This window comes from Callithrix jacchus, chromosome X (genome assembly GCF_049354715.1).
Source record: "Callithrix jacchus isolate 240 chromosome X, calJac240_pri, whole genome shotgun sequence".
In the NCBI taxonomy this organism is placed as follows: domain Eukaryota; kingdom Metazoa; phylum Chordata; class Mammalia; order Primates; family Cebidae; genus Callithrix; species Callithrix jacchus.
This window is the reverse complement of record NC_133524.1, coordinates 38,343,375-38,358,840: the sequence shown is the minus strand read 5'-3', so window position 1 is coordinate 38,358,840 and position 15,466 is coordinate 38,343,375. Positions and strand designations below refer to the sequence as shown.

General features: G+C 42.2%; 1 protein-coding gene across 2 annotated transcripts in view; it reads right to left on the bottom strand.

The window, feature by feature from the left end:
- Positions 1 to 14,914, bottom strand: part of LANCL3 (LanC like family member 3) — a 90,324-nt gene extending 75,410 nt beyond the window's left edge. Inside the window, exon 1 of one of the 2 annotated variants that reach the window (XM_003735713.5) lies at positions 13,990 to 14,914. In XM_003735713.5, the coding sequence (XP_003735761.2) occupies positions 13,990 to 14,562 (573 nt within the window). In that variant the 5' untranslated portion in view covers positions 14,563 to 14,914. The remainder of the gene's footprint in view (positions 1 to 13,989) is intronic. The other variant, XM_017968683.4, reaches the window with a different exon arrangement.
- Positions 14,915 to 15,466: the final 552 nt, after the last annotated feature.

Genomic DNA, 15,466 nt, shown 5'->3' with positions numbered 1-15,466 from the left:
AGGGTGAAGAGACAGTGTAACTGCATTTACACTGGGATGGAGTACACCTCCAAATGTCAGTATCTGTGATTCTTTTTTCTTGAATTTATCTGACAACCACATATCCTCCTTCAACCTACTGCCTGTTGGAGACAGTGGCTGCCAATGTTCTGGATGTGGATTTGAGGAAGAGGGTAACTAAATGTGTGTGCGGGAGGAAGGCAACCACAATTCAGCATGTAAACATTCATGTCATTCTCCTTTCAGTGAAGTACCACATCTCTGCCCTTGACTGCATAGGCCTCAAAGCTGAGTTTCTGTAATTCAATCTGCCAAAAAAGTGAATCCCAAGGCTTCTACTAAGGTGTGGAGGGCCCAGGTGGAGAAACTGCGGGTTTCCCTACCAAACCCTCTCAGATGCCTCTTTATGAGTTATTTGAATCCATCCTCATATGTCCATATGCTCTGCTTCTAACAACTCTCACCTGCACCCTTCTTTAGAGCCCTACTTTTGGGCAACAAGGGCAACTTCAGCAGCATGCCAAGAGGGTCAGTAGTACCTGAAAATTTACATACTCCCTACCATCAGCTGGAGCTCATTACTGATACAAGAGTGTACCTCTAGTTTAGAGTGTAATTTACATTCCAGAGTTTCCCTACAAGATGAAACAGAGGCTGGAATTTAGCCTAAGATCATACTCTTGCTTTGTTTTCTTCCATTTACTGCTTCCTACTTTTCCCATTCTCATACTGGTTTCTCCTTGGAACACTTAATAAACAATTCCATATGAATCCCCATCTCAGGGTCAACTTTGGGAAACCTGGCCTAAGACTATCATCTGGTCGCTCAGATTTGGGAAAGTGTCTGGGATTCTAAACACTGCTTATTAAACTTGCAATTAATTCTGTTTTCATACCTCACCCACACCCCCACTACCATAAGAGATGCCTGGAACCTCTAATTCCTTAACCTTTCTAGTGTTCAGGAAGCTGAGACTCCCAGGCTTCTGGATGTTTGTGGAAAATGTAGAGCACCTTCCTGTATTGTCATTTTTAATAGAAACATTTTGCATTTGATAGAGTTGAGTTCAGGCTATTCTTCCAAATGTCTTGGGGTACAAGCCCAAGATCCTCTTGGAAGTATGTGCTTTAGTAGAAAACATGCAGAGGGCTTACCTGACTTAAATCTATAGAAATTAAGAAGTGATATAGTCAGACAAACGTGGGTTCTCTTTCTTTACTAGCTGTGTGATGATGGGCAAGTTACTAAACCTCTCTAAGTCACAATTTTCTCACCTGTAAAATGAAGAAAATACACATATCATAGTGCTTGCCACATAGTAAGTCTTATCCTTTGATTTAATTTCTGGTGGTGATAAGTTTATGGTACTGCCACGATATGCCCTCACCTAGTTCCCACATTTTTGAGATGTTTGGCTAAGGTTAAGGGCATAGTCTAAGAAATTCATTCTCAAGATATATTCCGCAGACTAGCAGCAGCAGCAGCATCACTGGGAACTTGTTAAAAGTGAAAATTCTCGGGCCCATCTCCAGAAACTTAGGGAGTGGAGCCCAGCCATGTATGTTTTAATAAGCCCTTGAAGGATTCTAATGCATGTTCAAGTGTAAGAAACTCTTGTATTAGGAAAAAAAAAAAAAGATAACAGATCCACATGGAGACTAAAGCCAAGACTTAGAACCCAGTTGGTGTAGTACTGAAGATCATAAGCAGAGCTAATCAATATATATATAACACCCCCACCCTCGATTAGGGGTAGAGGAAAGTCATGATTATAGGTTTATTATTAGATTAGTGTAGTTGTTAATATCAAGAGCATTATGTGATAAATGAATATACATAGGAGCTAGGAATGAAAGAGTGAGGAACAGATTTAAGTTTGTAAAACTGACAGTGAGTCTATGCCATGTAGCTTTCAAATACTAATAGTGTATTAATGCAAGAAAAAATAATTTCTGAGCCCAGAAGCTGAAGAAACACTTAAAAGAATCCTTAATTGTATTAATACTTTTCTGAAACAAGCTACTAAATGTACATGATCTGGAACATTTGCTGAGAAAAACTCATTTGAAGTTGTTACTTTGACAGTGTCACAACTACTGAAATTCCTTGGAAATTCTGAATCAGTGCTATGTAAGTAAATTATCTCTAGAAACAAAGAAGAGAACCTAAGAGCAAAAAATAGCTCATGGAATCCACCACTGAGAATATGGGGGTTGGAGTGGAGAACAGAGCAAGAAGCAAGTATTCCAGCATCACCTACATAGCAATTTACAGTATCTTCAAGCCAATCAGGTGATTTACTCCAAGGAGCACAAATCAGAGAGACAGGAAAGCCAATTCTTTTATAAGAATGCAAAGAACCCACAGTTTTCAAAAGAGAAAGCCTTTTCCCTGGAGGAAGTACAAAGAGTAATTCACACAAGTTCTTATTTTAGGGGTGATGTCCAGCAACTCAATTTACTTTGACATATAATCTGCCTGAGCAGCTCAGCTTAATCTCCTGCATGGCAGAGCTGAGGATACTTCCCTCCAGCTCTTTATGGCCTATGTGTTAAAATCGCAAAGCTTTGGTGTCGCCATCAGGAACACAGCAACTCTGAATATCACCACAGGGAATATTAGACAGACTGGCTGAACATCCAAAAGAATACATATGCTAGTTAATCAATGCAGAGTGCTTTAGTACCTATGCTAAAGCACAGCAATACTCAGAATCAATAGCCAGAACACTGGCAACCACTGTCTCCACCAAGCAGTAGGTTGAAGGAGGATTTATAATTGTCAAATAGATTCAAGAAAAAAGAACCACAGATACTGACATTTGGAGGAATACTCCATCCCAGTGTAAATGCAGTTACACTGTCTCATCACCCTATGCTGAAGCCCACCAATACTCAAAATCATGGCTGACATAGGGAATTCTTAGTCTATGCCTGGGAGCATCCTCTGCCAAGCACATTACAACACATTCTTAGTGGCCCTTCATAGCACACCTATGAGGTAGGTGCTGCATGAATTGCATTTTGTTGGTGAAGAAATTAAGCCTCAGAGATACTAAGCAACTTGCTTAAAGTCAACCAGACATTGTAGTAGAGTCAGACAATCCCAAGGCTACCTGAATCTGAAAAGGCTATTCTTAACCATCATGCTTTAATGTCTTCCTTGAGAATCCAGCCTATTTTAACAATTACAATTTGTAATAATTGTGCAATTCTCTTTGCCTCACAAGAAAAAATTTAAAACACAAGATTATGTTAATGAAATACGCATGAGGACAATACATTCTTTCTGGTTGGACACTGGATTTCTTTGGCCTTTATAGCTGAAAAGTCTGTTAGAGACGTGTCTCCTGCCTAAAGTCATTGTGTGAGTGGAGATTCAGCAGTTACCGACAGTGCTTGCTTTGAGATTGGTAATGCTTTTGTTGTCATAGACACCAGATTTCAACACACCATTGAGCACAGGGAATCCATTTCACACAAAGCAATGCAGCCAGCAGATGAGCACAGTAACAGCTAACCACACATAATGCCATGACCAGTATTTGTTTTGCTACCTCTCATTTAGATGATGTTCTCACCAATGAAGTCTGTAAGACTGTCTCTGATTTGAGAAACAGCTTCTTTATGACCCAGATAGCAATACTCAGATTTTAAAGGCCGAAAGTCATTCATTTATTTGGTTCACTGAATGGTTAAAGCTATTCAGAAGGGAAAATCTGATCTTCCACAAAACACTCTTTTATTCAGCTTGCAAAAAGATCAAATACTTCTTGAAAATTCAATTTGTTCAAGTGGCTAGCACCCCAAGAATAATGGGCCTATTATCTTGGTAGATTTCCCTAGTAACTAAAACCACAAAGTAAATAATTAGGAAGATTTAAGTTATGTGTGCCTGTGTATTTTATATACATATGCATACATATGTGTGTGTGTAATGAGAACAATTCATTTTATTAGACAAACCAAACAAGACATTGTACTTGACTAGTGGTCAGAGATAAACGTATAAAGTTGAATCATGAAGAGAAGCACTTGGACACATCATGAACACATCATGGACCAGTTTACCAAGAGACCATCACTATGTGGGGAAACTACATGGTGATGTAGTCACTTGGAGGAAATCTACTGGATATTGTGTTACAGCCCATCACATGACAAACATCATTTACTCTATTAACCAGCCAAAGTGTAATTAGTGAAGAAGTTAGTAAGAAATTAATATAATCTGTCATTTTCACATTCAAAAGCCAATACATTTAATAAAATTCCATTAAACAATCTCCTTATAGAGCACTGGGCATTTAGTTATTGGTAAAATAAATAATTATGTTCATTTAAATGAATTTTTACCATGTTTATTTTTCCATTTACTCTAACAAAAAATTATAAACTATGTCCTCTAAATAATTATAATACAAATAAGTCTGGGTTTTAGTGGAATGTATATTAACAGATGAAAATATATAAATAAAGTGTATCTCAAGGTTTCGGGATTATTTTGAATAAGTGTTAAATCATTGTGATTAGAAAATAAAAAGGAAAATGATCATTTTAAGTTGAAGTTAATTTAGTGTTGGAAGAGAAGCACTACTTTATGTCAAACAGGTAAAATCAATTGAATGACTCTAAAATAGGAGTGGTATCATGATTATCAGGCTCATGTTTTCTGTTTGGGAATGATGTAATACAGTGCCTCTTGAATTATCATGAAATAATTTAAAACTGCTGGAATGTGATTTGTTTGGCCCTTTAAAGGAATTCTAAAATCTTGCTCTATACAGTGAAAAATTACATCTATTAAGAAAAAGAAATCCATGTATTTGCTCATTCATTCAATAGATGTCAACAGATTCCTTAAACATGCAAGGAGATGCACCAGGAAGTGACTCTTTCCTTCAGGATAACCTACAAACCAGAGAGCTGGTATTCTTGCACCTGTGGAAGAAGTCATCTTCAGTACAAGAAAAAATTATTAAAATCATGAAGTTTGTGGGAACAGTTAAATTTGTTGACAGGCAACCCCATGAAATTGAGGGAAAAATGTAATTAGGAGTATTGTGCTGGAGTCTGCTCCATAGACCAGCAAGAGCAGCATCACCTGAAGCTCAGTAGAGATGCAGAATCTTGGGCCACACTCCAGACCCACTGAGCCAAAAGCTGATTTTTAACAAGATCCCTGGGGTTTGTATGCACATTAAAATATGAGCATCACCAACTGAAATTACAGATTTAGCAACTAGCCTGGGGAAGATGGAACCCCATCTGTGCTACTGACTAGCTGTGTGATCTGGAACATGTTTCTCAACCTCCCTGTGCCTCAGTTTTCCTGCTGGATATGATAGAGACAATAATGGTGCCTATGTTATAAGGTTGTTGATGGTATTAAGTGACATATACGTAGAATCTCAAAAAGTCAAACTCATAGAAGATGAGAGTAGAATGGTAGTTGTCAGAAGCTGGAGTGGGTGGGAGGAGATGGGCAGGAAAAGGGGAGAAGTTGGTAAAAGAGTACAGTTTCAGTTACACAGGAGGAATAAGTCCTGATGATTTTCGGCACAGCAAGATGACTATAGTTAAAAATAATGTATTATATACTTCAAAGTTGCTAAAAGTGGAGTTTAAATGTTCTCACCACAAAGAAATGATAAGCATGTCAGGTGATGGATATGTTAATTAGCCAGATTTTCTCATTCCACAATGTACACGTGTATCGAAACATCACATTGTACCCCATAAATATACACAATAATTGTCAATTAAAAATAAAAATAAAATTTTAGCCAACAAAATTACACTGAGGTACATTTTGAAAAGTGACATAATACATGAAAAATGCTACAACAGTGTGTGGAAACAAGTGATGAATCATTGTTTGTCCCTATTACATCACTACATGTTAGCACTCACTGGGTCCTGGGTCATGGATAACAAATGGTCTAAGCTGTAGCCTGTAGAAGTGCCCGCTTTCGGGTGGATCTGTAATAAGGCAATTAGAAATTGGACACAGACTACAAAAATCCAGCTTGCCCAACCCTGCTGTCATTTCAAGCCAAACTTTAGGGTTTACTAAGGCAGTATGCAACACACACCTACCTGAAAAATGGGGACTGCTCAAATCCAAAGACAGAATGAAATCCTACACATGCATTTTATTTGGAAAAAGTTGAAGGGAACAATAAGGGGACTCAGTTTCTACCCTGGAAACCTCCATCTAATTTTCTATTCATCGGTTTGGCATATATTAAAAAGTCTGATGAAACCCAGTGAGAACACAGGCATTCCCAAATGCTGTTGAAGGGAATAGAAATTAATGGAACATTTTTGGAGAGCAATTTGATAATCCTCTAACAAATAAAAGCAAATATATAGGCCGATCACAGTGGCTCACACCTGTAATCCTAGCACTTTGGGAGGCCAAGGCTGGTGGATCACCTGACATTGGGAGTTCGAGGCCAGCCTGACCAACATGGAGAAACCCCTTCTCTACTAAAAATACAAAAAAATTAGCTGGGTGTGGTGGCACAAAGCTGTAATCCCAGCTACTCAGGAGGCTGAGGCAGAAGATTCACCTGAACCTGGGAGGCAGAGGTTGCAATGAGCCGAGATCGTGCCATTGCACTCTAGCCTGGGCAACAAGAAATGCTGTCTCAAAAAAAAAAAAAAAAAAAGTAAACTTTGAACCAGCAATTGTGTTTTAAAAATTATTTACTCTCCATAGATACTTGCAAAAGTAGGCAAAAATACACATATAAAAAGACATATATATGCACACATATATATATTACATGTATACATTATATTTGTATATATGCATTTTACAGAAGTCCTCTTTAATCTAAGGTTTTGCTTTCTGTGGTTTCAGTTACCAGGAGACATCTGGGATGCAAAAACACTATGTGAAAAATTTCACAAATAAATAATAAGTTTTAAATTTCATGCCATTCTGAGTACTGTGACAAAATTTGGGGACATCCTGCTCCTTCCCACCTGAGATGTGAAAAATCCCTTTTTCCAGCATATCCACATGGTAAACTACCTGCCCCTTGGTCATTTAGTTGGTGTCTCTAGGCATCTGGGGTATCAGATAGAAAAAGCAGTATATATAGCATTTGGTACTATCCACAGTTTCAGGCATCCACTGGTGGTCTTGGAACATATCCCTGGCAGATATGGGGGAATTACTGCATCTGTATATGCATTTATATTATTTATGGCACTATTTCTGATAGCAACAAAAGGAGATTAAACTTGAATGAACCTAAATGTCCATCAACAAAGGTTAAATTATAATATAACCATAAAATGGAACCAGTATAAATAATGTTACATCTCTCTATATAATATGCAAAGATGTCCAATGGACATTAAGCAAGAAAGCAAGCTGTATAATATATGAATATTATAATTTGTATAACTGGATAAAATATAGGTATTTTATAGAATAGACTATTTTAAAAAAAGAAAAAATGTTAACTTCTAAAACAGATTTTTTTTTTTGGAGACAGAGTCTTAGTCTGTTGCCCAGGCTGGAATATAGCAGCACAGTCTCAGCTCACTGAAACCTCTATATCCCAGGTTCAAGCGATTCTCCCACTGCAGCCTCCCCAGTAGCTAGAATTACAGGCACCTACCACCATACCCGGAGAATTTTTCTATTTTTATAGAGATGGGTTTCACTATTTAGGCCAGGCTGGTCTTGAACTCCTGCGCTAAATTGATCCGCCCACCTCACTACTTACACCTCCCAAAGTGCTGGAATTATAGGCATGAGCCACTGTGCCTAGCCTAAAACAAAATTTAAATAAACAATTTAAGGACACATTTTGTTTTATATCTTTGATGAGAGAATTTTTAAGAAAAGGTAGGAAAAATGCAGCTGCTGCCATAAAATATACTCCGCAAACTTTACTAGTTTAAATCTCAATTAATAGTTAATATCTTAGCTTTTACTTAATTGGCAGCTAGCTGACAGCAAAAACAAGATACCTTACAGGTGTCACAACACACAGAGGTGACCTGGAAAAGGGAAGAGAAACACCAAAGGGAGGAAAAGCGAACGGATAAAGGAGGTCACATGACAGACCTTGCCAAGGGACGCCAAAAGGCAGATGCTTTGGTAACCACCCAATAGTCATTTCCTTCTCCTTTTTTTCTCGTCAGTACCTGTGTACCAATTTTAACCAATAGAGGTTTAAAGTTAAAACACTAGCCTTCCCAGCCTCCCTGGAACTAGAACCGGCTAATGACCAAGTGCAAAGTCAGAAGGGAAATTCTTCTAGGATAGAATGTTCTACATGACTTTAGAAAAAGATGGAGGGGGAAAAAGCCTCAGATCCTCCTCCCTCACTACTTCAGTTAGGGGAACACAATGCTTGGAATGACAGCAGCCATTTTACAACATTGAAAGGTGAAACAGCTGAAACACTGACAACAGCAGAGAAAACAGCTGGAAAGAGTTTGGAATTGGATAACTCTCCTGACTTGCTGAAACAATCCTGGAATGGCCTACTTTTCAACTAAGTGAGGTAACAAAGATTCTCATTATATAGATCACTTTTTATTGGACATTTTGTTATTTACAGCTAAAAGCATTGCCTCTTACACAGCTGCCAACCACCTGCCATAGAAACCAGCCAAGGACCCAATTAACAACTTTGCAATAATTTGCTGTTGTTTTCAAATCTCAGCAGGAAGATATAATTCTGATTCTCAGAATTACCTTATGTTTTCTGTTAGTATTAGGGAAAAAGGCTACCACTGATTCCATTAAGCAGCTACTACGTGCCAAGCACTGTGCTAGGTATTTTACCTAGGACTGGTCATCACAGCAACTTCCAAACCAGTCTCCTTTGGCTAGGGAATTATTTTATGATCACATCTATATATTTCCCATGTCACTTAAACAATTTAGCATTTTGTTACAACTGTAAACCACAAACCACTAGTTGTACTTGTGACTCTGTCACCTGTAGAAATCACAGAGACATGCATCTTCCACACTTGCAGCTGTGGATGATATCTCAAAATATCATTGGCTCTCATCACCGTTTCAAAAGCTTTATATTAAACCTGCTGTTTAATCTAATGTAATGTGTTAATAAAGGAGCACATACGCTACTGCATGACACGTTTTAAAAATGTTTTGGTAACAAGATTGCAATATGATCGACTTCCTTTGTCATTCTGTGTGTTTTATTTTATGCTTTTAAAAATATTATTCTAAGAAGAGGTCCCATAGGTTTCACCAGACTGACAAGGAGTCCTTGGCACAAAAGAGGTTTAGACCTCACACAACCAGTCCTCGTCGTTATCATTGTTAATCTCGTCAATCCCTCTTAATACAGAAAACCAGGGTGACCTTTCTAAAAAGTAAGTCAGATCAAGATATTTCCTCCTTTAAACATGAAACAAATGCAGACTCCTAGTTTTGACTAACTTGGCCCGCCAGGATCTGATTTTACCCTGCTCATATTTCCTTCCATGGTTTCAAACTCCTCTATTCCCTGCTCTCTGCTCCAGGCATGCTAGCCTCCTTCCATTTCTTTGAAATGTCCAAGCCATTTCCTACCTTAGGGGCTCTTGCCCTCTGCCTGGAATACCTGTTCATAGAGCAGCCACTCGGCTCCCATGCTCTAGTGATAAGCTAGGACATTGCCTCCACAGAGAAGCCCTCCTACCAAACAGCAGCCCTCTGCTTTCCCACCTGTCCTCAGTTCCTGATTACACCCTTAAGAGCACTTATCTAAAAGGACTGATGTTATTTTCTTTGTTCACCAACAGACTTTTATTTTTTTGTTCACTACTGAACCGCAGCATCTAGTGAGTGACCTCACACCATGTAGAAACCTGACATTCACTGAATGGACGAATGAAAAGCAGAATAAGTCAATGAGGCAGCTTTTACTAATCAATTTACAGGGGAGGAAATTGAGGCTCAGCGATGTTAAAAATATTTTTCCTAGATCATTCAGTGGCAGAGTTATTATTTTAACTGAGATCCTAGGTCTCCCCCTAATCCCTCCGTCATTGTCCGCTACATTTCCACCAATCAGTGGAAAGCCCATTGGACCCAGTTTTTATGGCAGGATTTCTTGAGACTTCAGTGCCCCACTGCTCAAGGATATCTGCCTAAGCAGTCCTCAGAACTATTCCAGGAAGGCCAAGTTAAATAAAAATACATTGCCTGGAGAGAGGGATTCTCTGTCCCTTGCTACACACACATACATCTTTTTCTTATATCTGAATCTTGTAAACCTAAATACAAACAACAAAAGCAAATAAAAGGCAAAAAAGTCCAGAAAAGGGTAAACTAAGGAAGAAAAATTAGATAAACCCAGGGGAAACATCTACACATAAAAATAGATCTGATAAGGTATGGTATAATAGCTTATACGGACCACAATTCTAGCCATAAACTCCCTAGCGGCCAACACAGAGTGAGAAACAGAATCAGTTACACGCCATACTTTGAAGAGTTTTGAAATTCAATCCTCAGGAGTCACACAACTATTTCTGTCTCTACATTCTGAGAGCAATTCCTCTTGTGGATCTTTAGAGTGAAAGGTAGGATATAGTAGTCAGCATTCTAAACTACAGACCTTTTAAATAAACATATCAAGCTTATAGAGTGGTGTCTTATAGTATGCCTTAATAGAGGAGGTGGTTATAATGCCAAAACCTATCCACCATTGTATCACCTTGCTCTTCAAAGCATGCTCTATAGACCGGCAACATCAGCATCACCAAGGAACTTGTAAGAAATGCAGCTCTACAAGATCTGCAGGTGATTCCTATGCACACTAAAGTTTAAGAAGCACTGCTTTATTGGTTGAGCTTAAGCCAAGGAAAAAATCCTGTAAGAAACTAGAATTCATTCATCATTCGTCCATCCATTTAACAAATATTTACTAAATCTTTGGCAGGAGGAAATGATTTCTTTAAACTTGACACCAAAACCACCACCATAAAGGAAAATACTGATAAATGGGACACCACTAAAATTGAGTGATATTTGCAAACACACACATATCTGGGTATCTAAAAATATGTCGGGCAGTCTTGGCAATGAACATCGATGAAACCAAAAATGTCTACCTTTATGGAGCTTCCGTTCTAATCGGCGAAGACAAAAATAAACAATTTAAGTAAAACAAATCAGGCAAGGGGGATAAGTTAAGGGTGGGGTTGCATTTTTAAATAGGGTGGTCAGAAAAGGCCTCATTTGAGGAAGTAAAGACCTCTACAAGGCCAGGCCCAGTGGCTCATGACTGTCATCCCAGCACTTTAGGAGGCTGAGGCGGGCAGATCAATTGAGCCCAGGAGTTCCAGAACAGCCTAGGCAACATGGCGAAACTCTGTCTCTTAAAAAAAAATACAAAAGAAGTTGCCAGGTGTAGTGGCGCATGCCCGTGGTGTCACCTACTTGGGAGGCTGAGGTAGGAGGATCACCTAAGCCCAGGAGGTCGAGGCTACAGTCAGCCGTGGTTGCACCACTGCACTCCCGCCTGGGTGACAGAGTGAGACCAGGTCTCAAAAAGAAAAAAAAAAAAAAATCCTATAGAGGGTCAGACATCTAGCTATAGATATCTAGGGGGAGTGTTCCATGTAGAACGAACCGTCAGAACACACACCCTGAGACAGGAAAGTAACGAAAACAGTAAGATGGACGGTGCGGTTGAAGAAGAGTGAGCAAGAAGTAGAGTAGGTGTGTAGGCTAGATCATGTGGAGCCTTCTCGGCTAATTTTGAGAATCATAACTTTAGCTGTGAGATGACAAGCCACTGGAGGAAAAGGAATAGGGGGCCATTGCAGTGTGTTGAGCAGGGAAATAACAATCAAAAGTGTCTTTTGAAATACTGGTTTCTTAGAGGTGGATGGAATGGCTTGAGGGGGAGATTTTAGCTCCAAGTATATTGCACCAATCCCAATATATGGTGATTCAGTCCTTCAACTATGTATCAGGTGGCAAAGATGTGCCAAGTAATGTGGGGAGGATCTAAATTAGAGTGATAACTGAGGGAACTGCCGGAGGAATGTGAATACAAATGACGTCGGAGGGAAAGAAATTCAGGACATACTGACAGATTATTTAGAGAAAAATGATACAAATTCACAATTTGATTTAATCAAGGTTTATGGATCACCTACTGAGGGCAAAGCCCTGTGCTGGCTAGGACTTGGAGGGTGAGGATGGAGTCTAAAACTTGTACTTTCCCCTCAAAGGGCTTCCAGCCTGACGTGCTTAGCCCCTGCCCTATGCCTTTCAAGCCAGAAAGTCTTGAATTGCCACAGCTGCAGCTGGCACTGGAACTAACTGGTTTGCTCTGGTTAAGAGCTGATGGTAGTGGTTTTTTTTTTTTTTTATCCTTGAAGCTTGTTCCATCTCCTGGGAGCAGGGGATGGGACCCTGCACCTCAACTCGGTTAATACAAAAAAATAGACCTGGTTTGGCAGGAGGGCAGAAGGGAGGTCTTAATAAATGTCTTTGTGGATCAGTGTTGCCGACTGGCCCAAACCACCAGTTTTGGGGCAGAGTCCTTCTGGTCTGCTTCCACTTGTGTGACCTGGTGGTCAGGCACCCTTCCCATTCCATTCTAGAGAAAAGGCCTGAAGGCATGGAAAGGGGAAGAGGCAGGATTAAGGAAAGCAATTTGAAAAAAAAAATTTTTTTTTTTTTTTTAAATCCCCTGCTGCAGGACTACAGGGTGAGGGGAGCAGATGCAAATGTATGCAAATGATATGTAAATGTCTCTGTGGCCTTCTAAAAGGTTTTCTACAACTGGAAGGGCATTTGAAAAACTGCTGGCAGTTAACAGTGACTCAGAAGCAGAGCGAACTATTTCAAGACAACTCTGTGACACAGACCTTTGCTGCCCAGCTAACCAGGTGCACATTGTTTACTCTTTTTTCTCACTTGAATCAGCCTCACCTGCTATAAATAATAATAATTTTAAAACCCTGTCTGCCTCTGCAAAGGTTACCGAGGTTAATTACTCACTTAAAACACTCTATATACCTTTTTCTTCAAACGCCTTTCTCACCTAAATAAAGCCGAGTTAAAAGTGTCCCTTCCTGCCTAGAACAATACTTGGCTCCAGTGGATTATGAATGAAAGAGACTCTCTCTCCTTTCTAGTTACTATGATCCCTCAGAGTTTTGCTTTTTTTCCTATTCCACAGGAACTGGCATGTTCTCTTCTAATAACCACATGCTGATTTCAAAGTGAGTCCAGGAAAAAATCTGTATGTGAAAACCAATTCACTTTTAGGAGCCGCTGTCAAGTTACTCATCAAGAAAAGCTGCCCGGTCAAGTAAGCTGTGGTCTTGCCCATTCTAAGCAAATACTCTTAAGTGAAATAATGGACATACAACCACACTGGGGTACATTTCCGTCTACATTTATGTACTTTTAAAGGGGACACTCCTACCAGACATGCATTTAGTAAGAGCCATGGGTTGAACTGAATAGTCAGCAAGACAGTAAACACAACAGCCTCACAGCTGAGCAGTTATTCTTGGTTACAGACCCAGGGCTCCAGAAGCAACTAACCTCCACATCGGCCCCCAAAAGTGCCCCTACTTCCTGGCCCTGTAACATTCGAGGATGCCTCAGCTTTTCGCAGCAGAGTCAAAGGAAAGGAAATCCCTTCCATTTCTGAGGTTTTCATCTCACTTGAAAGGGCCACACTGTCACCCCCCAGAAAGCTGACAGGCATCTGGGGCGATGCCACGTTCAGCATAAAAACAGCGGCAAAGTGCAGAGACGCCGAATCTCGACAAACGAGAGGCTGCAGACAGACAGGAAAGAAGACGGACAGGAGCAGGAGACAGACCTGAAGGGACTGAAGAAATACATGCTAGCGCCACAGGAAGAGTAACTAAAGGAGAGCAACCCGGGTCAGTGCGGATGGAGCCAGGAAGTCCCGGCAAGGGAGGCCGCCGGGTAGGCGGCGAGCGCCCTCCCGCGGCCGAGTTACCTCTTACCTCCTGGGCGAGTTTCTGCTTGAGCACCAGCGCGGCACACAGGTAGCCCGCGCGGCCGACGAACAGCTCGTCGGAGCCGCACTCCAGGAAGGAGACCGGCGCGCAGACGGCGCACAGAGCCCGGAACTTGCCCAGCGGCTGCACGTAGTCGGACCGGCCCAGGGCGTGGTACACGAGCGTGGCCACAGCGTACACTCCCGCGCCCCCGAGCAGGAAGGCAGCGCGGGTGTCGGCGTCCGGCTCGCCCCACTCCTCAGCGCGGGCGCACGCGTCGATGAGGCGCTTAGCCGAGCGCAGGTAGCGCTCCCGGGCGGTGGCGAAGAGCGGGCTCTGCGAGACGTGGTAGAGCATATAGGCTACCCCGGCCACGCCGCCGTAAAGCCCCCCCTGGCAGCCGCTAGCAGCGGCCGTCGCTCCTCGGGCCTCGGCGCCGCCCCCGAGAGGGGGAAGTTCCTGGAGGATGCGCTCGATGGTGGCTGTGACCAAGGGCGCCACCGCCTCCTCACACTGGCCCGCCAGCAGGCTGCCCTGGTAGTCATCGAAGCGATTGGCGAAGCAGCGCTTGGAGTCCATGCTGTCTCCCGTGCCCCCTAGTGCTAGTGTGGAGCTAAGGACCGCTCGAGGTCGCGCCCTGCAGCCCCGCACACCACCTCCGGCTCTCTGAGGCGCTCACTCGGATGGTGAGGCGGTGTCTGCGGCGGGGACGGAGCGAGAAGGGTGAGACGGGAGGTGACAAGAGGAGGCGGGCAAGGGGCGGATGGCCAAGTGGGGCGCCGGGCTGCCGCGAGGCTCCCGAGTGGCCCGGTCTATCGCGGGGGATGCGTGCGGTGAGCCCCACCCGCTCAGAGGCCGCGCCCTCGCCGAACCCGCCCCCTCCTGCGCCGACGCAGCTCGGCTGCCTCTCCAAGGGGCCGAGGCGATCTCTGGCAGGACCCACGCGGGGCCCGCGCCACTCCTCCCGCTCCGCCCCCGGCTCCTCCCCTCCTGGCGGAAGGCCGGGGACGTGCGGGACACTGATCTGGAACGCAGAGACTCAGCATACACACTCCTGGCGGCGGAGGTGACGGTCTCCAGTCCCTTGCGCACTCACAGTGTGGTCCTTGGCTTAGAACATCATATAAGCATGTGAAAAACGCAGCATCTCCGGCTTCGCTCCAGACCTATTGAATCCAAATCTAAATAGTTAGCAAGGTCCCCAGGTGATTCGCATGCACATTAAAGTTTGAGGAGCCACTGAACTAGGCTTGAGTACCAGGAAAAACCTGGGCGCCTTCTTTGAAGTTTGTATTTTATCTTGGTCGCTTCGGAGTTCTCATTATGAATGCTTCAGTCCCAAAAGCTGGAGCATTTGAGTACATCGTGTTGAATGCATTGAAACGGTGAAATACCCCATACAGAAACGTTTTTCCTAGCTTTGGTTTTTGGATTGTTTTCTTAGAGTATACAGGAGTAAAATCTCAAAGAAACACACCGGGTT